The sequence below is a fragment of the Charadrius vociferus genome, unplaced genomic scaffold, assembly GCF_000708025.1.
Source record: "Charadrius vociferus isolate BGI_N301 unplaced genomic scaffold, ASM70802v2 scaffold407, whole genome shotgun sequence".
Lineage (NCBI taxonomy): Eukaryota > Metazoa > Chordata > Aves > Charadriiformes > Charadriidae > Charadrius > Charadrius vociferus.
This window is the reverse complement of record NW_009649852.1, coordinates 1,174,402-1,183,124: the sequence shown is the minus strand read 5'-3', so window position 1 is coordinate 1,183,124 and position 8,723 is coordinate 1,174,402. Positions and strand designations below refer to the sequence as shown.

Below are 8,723 nucleotides of genomic sequence, written 5' to 3'. Positions count from 1 at the left end.
AGAGCGTCTTAAAAAATGCAGCGTTGAGGTTCGAATGTCTTGCTGGATGTTCTATGCGCAAGGAATTTGCGTATTTCAAAGAAAAATAGCTTTATACAGAGGGAAGTATAGAAGTGTAGCTCTTTCCTGTAGCCGTATCCCAAAACTGTCGGTGAAACAAAACCTGCAGGTGTAATTTCACGAGGCTTCGGACCGTCTGTGCCAGCTGGGGGAACGACAACGGGGCTTTTAAACTTCTTTTCTTCACACCTGTGCCTGTAGAAGAGCAGCGAGAAGAGCTGCTAAACCCTTCCTACAGCTGGAAGTTCATTTTTTTAGGAAGGTCCTCGGGATAGATAACATGCATCTTAACACCTCTGCGTTGCTGCGGATGGACGCCGCGGTAGGAAAACGGGAGGAGGAGTATTTTAGCCATTTCTACCTGAAGCAGCACACGAGTGACGTGTTTGCCGAGCGCGCCTCGTGTACGGACGTCCAAACCGCTCTCCGTCACCTCGGTGTCACCTAATAGCAGCAGACACCTGCTCTTCTGTCCTCTTTTCACTTTTAGAGTACAGTGCTCTTTCGGGATATGCAATTACGCGGATGGCAACATGTGAGCGAGAGGCGGCGTTTTCTGCAGCAGCTTCTCCGGCCGACCGGACCAGAGCAGGAACAGCTCAAGTTTGCGACGTCCCCCTGGCGTCACCCGAGGCGAGAGAAATCGTGTGGCACCTCTGGATTGTGAACGCTAAGAACGAAAGAGAAAATCTCATTTAATTTCTCCTTTAGAATCAATTTAATTACAAGCAGGGTAAGGTTATTTTGGGTCACTGGGTTAGTGCAAAGCAAAAAAATAAAAAAAAAAGTCCTCTGCACGAGGACGCGTATCGCACAAGTACGCGTGAGAGGGGAATTGTGAGAGGTAGGAAGTGCCGTCTCGTGCCCCTCTTCAATAGGGAATTTGGGGAATTTGGGGAATTTGACGGAGAGCCACTGCTACAGTGTAAACCTGCGTCGGGTTTAATATTGCAATGAGTTCCCGCAGGATTTCCGCACGCGCGTCGTTGTGCAGACAGTCTGGTTTAGGTGTGTTATGGTCGTAGCCTCCTTCAGGGTAGAACGTGGCGCTCATAGAGGACAGACAGCTGGAAGGAAAGGAATCATAGACTCAAGGAACGGTTTGGGTGGGAAGGGACCCTTAAAGGCCATCTGCTCCAACCCCCTGCCATGAGCAGGGACATCTTCAACCAGACCAGGTTGCTCAGAGCCCCGTCCAACCCAACCTGGAATGTTTCCAGGGATGGGGCATCTCCCACCTCTCTGGGCAACCTGGGCCAGGGGCTCACCACCTTCAGCGTGAAATATTTCTCCTTTATATCTAATCTGAATCTCCCCTCTTTGAGTTTAAAGCCATTCCCCCTCGTCCTATCACCACAGGCCCTGCTAAAAAATCCCTCCCCATCTTTCCTGTAGCTCCTTTAGGGACTGAAGGGAGAGTTTCTTCAGGACAGTGCCAGCGCAGAGAAGCGGCACGGGGTTGTTTCGCTTCAATTTGGCCCAAGTATTGGATTTAAGAGCCAGAATTTCCTTAGTTTTTTGGTTTTGTTACAGTTACAGCCCTTCCTGGGCTGAGGGACAGGGCAGTCCGTAGCAATCTGTTTGGCAGGGGAGACACGCTGGAGGGGAGGGATGCCATCCAGAGGGATCTGGACAGGCTGGAGAGGTGGGCCCATGCCAACCTCACGCAGTTCAACAAGGCCAAGTGCAAGGATTTCTTTGCCCTAACCAATCGCTCTCTAATGAAGCACCTCAAACCCTGGTAGAGCTGGGGAGCCATAATGAAACTACAGAGAGGGCAGGTGTGTGTCCTGCAGAGAGGAGGCCAGCTGGCTGAGCTGGGAAGCAGTGTTATCAAGGAGGTGAGTGAAAAGCTGGAATGTATGGAGACCGAAGTGGGTGGGTTGTGTAAGAGGGTGATGTGGTTCCAAGGAAGAATCCTCATTTCCTACCCATCCCACCTAAGCTCCTGAGGTAATGTGCCTCTTCTCTTATATTCATGCAACTCGGCTCAGGATAGGAACTGCTAATTTTGTCTGCTGTTAGCATCTGAATTGAACAACTTTTGAGTGTGCTAATAAAAGCTGCCTATCAGCTATGCCCATGGAAACCTTCCATAACATATTTCTTAAAGAGTCAGTCACTGAGTTACCGTAATCAGGTACCATTAAGCTCTATAAGCATGAAATACTAATGTCAGCAACTTCAGCACCAGATGTCTAGTGGACACCTAGGTCTAAGTGGGAGGGTCCCTGCCCACGGCAGGGGGGTTGGAACTGGATGATCTTCAAGGTCCCTTCCAACCTAAACCATTCTGTGATGATTCTATGATTCTAATTCTTTGCAAACACGTAAAACCGGTGTTCAGAAGCGACCGCTGCTTGACGTGCTAAAACCAGCAGCTTTTCGCCGGTCCTCTGAGCTCTCACCTTCAGCGTTTTTCTCTCTGAACTGCTGACGGACGCTGTACGGAGATCAGGGACCAGCACAGAGCCAGCGCGAGCTGGTTACTCTCCATCTCCAGCCAATACTGGTGTTTCAGCTGTTTCATGGAGAACTGGCACAGAAACCAGCGTGGGAAGAATAAGCTGCTGATCCGGTCTTCTCTGGACAACCTGGAGCAGAACACGCTGTCGAAGGGAGGTGGTTTGGGCAGCCAGCATCTCTCTCCGCTGGTTTTTAGGCTTCTAATCTTGCCAGGTTTGCGTTTAATCTCTCTGGGCTCCTTATATTTTGGGTTAGGAAAATAATCCCAGAGCAGCATTAGGAAGAAAGAAAAACAAAGCAAGGATTCTCGTCAATAGAAATGTACGTTTTTTCAGTCCGATAAAATCGGGCAGTGCTTTCAAATATTACGAGCCAAAGCTATTTTTTCTTGGATACAGTTTGAAGTCTTTTACAGAAGTCTTTGCCCATAACGGCCACAAATGGCCGTGTGAAAGTGGGAGATTTGGGCCGTAGGAATTCCTAGTTTGCTCCTCACAAACCTTTTCGGCACCGCTGGATGTGAAACCACGCGAGCTGTTCCCACCCTTGTCATCCTTTTTATTAACCGGCCGGCCGGCGACCAAACCCACCGTCTTTGTGAGCGTTGGTCCGGCCGTCTCCCGAATCCGGCTCTGCAGGAGCAGGCTGGGTCAGCGGATCCGAAAATCATCCTTTAGGAGCTCTTGGCCGGTGGTTACAGCCTCTCTCCATCTTGTCCGTTGGCAGAAATTGTAGCTGATGTTAAATTAGCTCACAATTAGCCTCCTGTGCTTTGCCCTGCCTCTTGACGAGCACCGGTACACCCAGGATGCGTAGATCAGGGAGCGTTTTTTATCTACGGGGCTGTTTTCCCATCGGGATCTTCACCGGCGATGCTGTCGCGGGGCGAATACTCAACGCGCTCATCGTCTGAGCCCGTAAAGCGCGGGTAACCAAACACGAGACATCTCCAAAACCAATTCTTCCTAAAAAAATCCCCAAACCTATTCCCTTCCCAAACGGTGCACGTCAAAGCGGGGAGCGCACAGGAACACCATCCCGGCGCCGTTTCTCTGATGACCTTAGGAGACCTTTCCGTTGCGACTGTGCCCAGTGAGGCTGAGCCCGGCCGGGATGGAGAAGCAGCCCAGGGATGTAGGCGAAAGGCCGGACTGGCGGATCGGCTTTCCACATCAAACGCCGCTCTCCGGGAGACCTTCCTGACCCCGCAGCTAATGAGCAGCGTGTCCTAAAACAGCACCGCTTGCTTCAGCCTCTAAAGGCAGCTGAAGACGGATCTCTTCTCTCTCGGGGCTTCACGGGGGCACGACCTGGCTCTAAATTAGTTGGGGGAAAACGCCGGTTTCTTTCTGCACTGAAAATAGAAGCTCAGCGTGAGCCGGCAACGTGCCATCGCAGCCCAGAAGGCCAACCGTACCCTGGGCTGCATCAGGAGAAGTGTGGCCAGCAGGTCAAGGGAGGTGATTCTGCCCCTCTACTCCACTCTGGTGAGACCCCACCTGGAGTACTGCATCCAGCTCTGGAGTCCCCAACATGAGTAGGACGTGGACCTGCTGGAGCGTGTCCAGAGGAGAGCCACGAGGATGATCCAAGGGCTGGAGCACGCGTGTCCAGAGGAGAGCCACGAGGATGATGGGCTGTTCAGCCTGGAGAAGAGAAGGCTCCGGGGAGACGTTATTGCGGCCTTCCAGTCCCTAAAGGGGCTACAGGAGAGCTGGGGAGGGACTTTTTACTGGGGCATGGAGTGATAGGATGAGGGGGAATGGCTTCAAACTGGAAGAGGGCAGGTTTAGATTAAACATTAGGAAGAAGTTGTTCACTTTGAGGGTGGTGAGGCACTGGAAGAGGTTGCCCAGAGAGGTTGTTGAGGCGCCATCCCTGGAGGTGTTGAAGGCCAGGCTGGACGTGGCCTTGGGCAACCTGGTCTAGTGGGAGGTGTCCCTGCCCATGGCAGGGGGGGTGGAACTCGATGATCTTCAAGGTCCTTTCCAACCTAAACCATTCTATGATTCGACACTGAAAATAGCCGTCTTTAGTGCTGCTGGAAGGTCTGGGGGAAAGCCTGACTGCTGGGAGGAGGCGTGCAAACCGCGGATGATGTTAAAATGCTTAAACCGGTGGTTTTCATGTCGTGGGCTTCCGCTTAGGGGTTCCGAAATTCAGCGAGTGGGAGCCCGGTGAATACGCCGGTGTGATGCATGATTCTTTTGGCTGAGGGTAGATGTTCGCAAATCCAGAGTTGGCTTGCCAGAGCCAAACGGTGTGGCTTGCACCTTTCAAATTTTGGCCTTCAGCTTTTGTTGTCTGCAGCACCGCGGAAGAATGGCACTGCAGCACCTCCTACTGCGTCGGGCGGGGAAATATTTCGCCATCGGGGAATTTTTTATTCAAGTTAGAACAAACAGATCTTTTTCCAAACAGTTGCCTCTCGGCGTGCGGAACAAGGGAAAAACCCTTCCGAGGAGAACCGGGGAGCAACAGAAAACACATCGTGAGGGTTCTTTTTTTCTGTGTATCCAACTTCTCGCACGCTGCACGATCCCGTGGTTCGCCGCCATCAGAAAGACAGGCGCGGGGCAGAGCTGGCGGAGCTCTAACCTCTTGTTCCCTCTCTCGGCAGAACGGAAGCGGAGCTGTGCCGGGGGCGATCCCGTATCGAAGACCGACTCGTCCTAAGCCCGCGGCCGATCTCTCGGAAGAGGAAACCAAAAGAATCGCCAGGATCTTCTCCGCTCAGCTGTCCAAGAAGGAATAGCGTTGGCGAGAAGCCGTCTGCAGCAGCTGCTTCCCGGGCCACGGCCTGGGAAATGCCGAGTTCTCCAGGGAAGAGGAGATGGAAGCTGTAGGTTTCAGGCTCTGATTTTTAATTTGCCTAATTGGCATCCTGTTAGAGGGACGTAAAGCCTGGTGGTCAACCAAGGGGAGCTGAGAGAACGTCTGTCTTGACTCACGGCTTTGGGTAACCGATAAGCTGTCACCTGGTCTCCAGATATGCAATTCCTTGGATTTATTCATGGGAAATTTCTCTAATTAACCTTTATTTTTTTTATGAGTAAGCACAAAGCATCCCGTTTTGCGACAGCTCCTTTTTCTTCCAACCACAGGATGGAGAGAACATTAGAAATTCGCCATCCCGGGGGGGCGAGGAGAGAACTGCCGCCTCCGTGCCGGCGTGTGCCGCGCGTTGGGAGGAGAAGGTGACCTCCCTCCCCCGTGGCCTTGCAAAAAAGAGTCGCTGGGAAGCGTAATTCGCCGATTCTGGAGGAACGTACGTGCCCAACGTGCTTGTGTCAATGCCCAAGCAAGCTGTAAAATACCGATGTGTGTACAAAAGGGTTTTACTAGAAATATGGCATATTCTAAATTATTTTTGTACATTTTTATGTCAGGTACCTTTGGGATAATGGAACTTCGATGCAAACCGAACTCAGTTATTTTTGTACCGCTCTCCGGTGTTTGTGTTTCAATAAAATTCCCCTGTTTTTTTGTCACCTGGTGCAAAGTGTCCCACTGCCAGGTCACGAGCCCCTCGTTAGCAGATGGACGGGACTCCGTCCCCAGGAGCCTCCGGTAACGGGTGAGAGAGGACGTCGTAGAACTGCTTTCCTGGGAGATGCTGTGGCTGCGCGAAACCATGAATCACAGAATCACAGAATCACAGAATTTTCAGAGTTGGAAGGGACCTCCAGAGCTCACCCACCCCACTCCCCTGCTAAAGCAGGACTGCCCAGAGCACATCCCTCAGGACTGCATCCAGGCGGGTTTGGGAAACCTCCAGAGAAGGGACTCCCCCACCTCCCTGGGCAGCCTGTGCCACTGCTCTGTCACCCCAACCCTAAAGAAGTTCTTCCATCTGTTGGAACGGAACTTCCTCTGTTCCAACTTGTGCCCATCGCCCCTCGTCCTGTCACTGGGAACCACCGAGAAGAGTCTGGCTCCATCCTCCTTCAACCCACCCTTTAGATATTTGTATGCCATAATAAGGTCTCCCCTCAGCCTTCTCCTCTCCAGGCTAAAGAGTCCCAGCGCTCTCAGCCTTTCCTCATACGGGAGATGCTCCAATCCCTCCATCATCTTGGTTGCCCTTCGCTGGACTCTCTCCAGCAGTTCCCTGTCCCTCTTGAACTGGGGAGCCCAAAACTGGACACAGTATTTCAGTTGTGGCCTCACCAGTGCCGAGTAGAGGGGGAGAAGGTCGCTCCTTTGCAAAGGAATCGTGTGTCTCTGTGCAGCGCAGCCCGCGCGCAAGGAGTCGCACCTCGGAGGCGAGCGAATGCTGCTTTTCACACCACGCTTTGAATTCAGGACGGAAGGAACCGAAGTATCAGCATCCCTTTTTTCCTCCCACCTCTGCAGTTTTGGTTTCCGCCAGGGGAAATCCTAAATGCCCGATTCACGGCTACCGCGACTTCCCCACGCCAGGTTTGACCTAAAAAATCTGTTCTGCCCTCTCCGCATGCTACCTGCGGAGTTTTTTCACCCAAAGCATTGAACCTGTTTCAAGTCTTTTTCTGCCTACCACGTCAACTCCTGTTTAGTTGTCACTTTATCTCTGCTGAAGTGCATCACTGGCACGTCCCGAGCGTCCTCCCTGCGAGAACAGGAGTGACGCGCGGGCGTCCTGCCGCTGCCGATCCCGGTGGCATCCCCAAAAAAACCCAAGCGGGATGCCCGCTAGGTTGGGAACACGGTGACATAGGAGGTGACAATGTTGACTCCTGAGTTACAGCTCCGGCATGAGATAAACAGCTTCTTCCTCTTGTGCTGAGGTCAGCGGTGGAGCGCGGTCCAACCGGCCGGGAAAACAAGACGGCAGCCAGCTGGAGAGGGGCGTCAGTGCCAGACGAGCTTCTGCCTGGAGCCCGATCGACGGGGCAAAGGTGGCTTCGGGGTCTCAAACCAGCTCGAAATCCCTCCTGCGTGCTCCCGTGCACGAGCGGAGTCTTTCTGCACATCAGCAGGGACGCGCGCTGGGTTTGTGCGGGTAGCGCTAAAGAGCACAAAGAGTTAAACGCACCAAGTTTTAAGAAAAATGGAGGAAAAGGGACATTTCTTGAGCTGTCACCCCATGCTCGGCCTCCAGCCTTGTCCTGAGCCCTGTCCTTCGCCTCGGCTACACACCCGGCACATGGCCACGCTCGGAAGCGCATCGTGGTTTTGGTCGTGTGGAGCAAAAACACGGGAGGGATTTACCTCTGCGTGGCCCCCTGCCCTCGGGGCGCTCCGCGTGAGCCGGGGGACATGTTACACCATGCGGAGGAAATGCCGCTGGCAAGCGTGGCACCTGCCCGGGATGAATTACGGCTGTGCGGTCCGTGGGCAGGGGGCAAAGGGGTCCGACCTGCCCCACGGGGGGAGCGCTGGGTCCTGCTCTGCCTCCGAACCGCTCGTTTTAAAAGCCTTGGGCAAGTGTTTTCTGTACCTCCTCCTCCCCAGAGTACATTTAGGTTAAAAAAACCCAAATTATTTGCCCATCCCTGAGGTTCCAGCGGCCACCAAACGGCAGGACCGTGCTGTCGGGTGCTGCTGCCCCAAAGCTTTGCTCCGATGGGGGCTGGTGGTCCAGGCAGGACCACCCCACACCCCCCACACACACCCCCCCATGCCAGCGCCCTGCGAGGGGGGAGCAGAGGGCTGAAAAACAGCCAACTGGTCACGGGTACTGGGTGACCCCACTCTCATCGACTCAAATGCCACCGGGGGAACTGGGTTTCACTGTCACCCGAGCCCCGCGGCTGCTGGAATGTCCTCCCGGGTGCTATATAAGGGGAGAGGGAAGGAGCCAGGTCTCAGGGTGATGGCTGCGCGGAGAGAGGTGTAAGGCAGGAGCTGAGACACGGTGCTGAGGTCCCTACGGTGAGGCCACGGGGGACCCAGCCCTGGGCAGGTCATCGTGGGGGACATGCTTTCACCGGGCACCCCGTGTTGGCCAGGGGGTGGGGGGAGTGAGCATTGGTGACTCCCACAGCAGCCTCGGGCTGAGCGATGAAGCCCCGTGCCTCGGTTTCCCCAGGGGCGCAGGCGAGGAAACGGGGCAGGATTTGGCTTTCAGGGTTGACTGAAGCCAGCCAGAGCCACCACGACACATGGTCACCGCCGTCCCTAAACCAGACACCTGCTTGAAGCCGTGTCTGACGCAACATCCCAGCTCCTCCTCAAACCGGCCCCCCCTCCTTCTTTCCTTCCAGCCCCTCTGC

The 8,723-nt window shown here is 54.0% G+C and overlaps 1 protein-coding gene across 1 annotated transcript in view; it reads left to right on the top strand.

Moving 5' to 3' along the window:
• Nucleotides 1–5,281, top strand: part of C2CD3 (C2 calcium-dependent domain containing 3) — a 64,318-nt gene extending 59,037 nt beyond the window's left edge. The window contains 1 exon segment of the mRNA XM_009890998.1: nt 5,147–5,281. Coding sequence (XP_009889300.1) covers nt 5,147–5,281 — 135 coding nt within the window.
• The last annotated feature ends 3,442 nt before the right edge of the window (nt 5,282–8,723 follow it).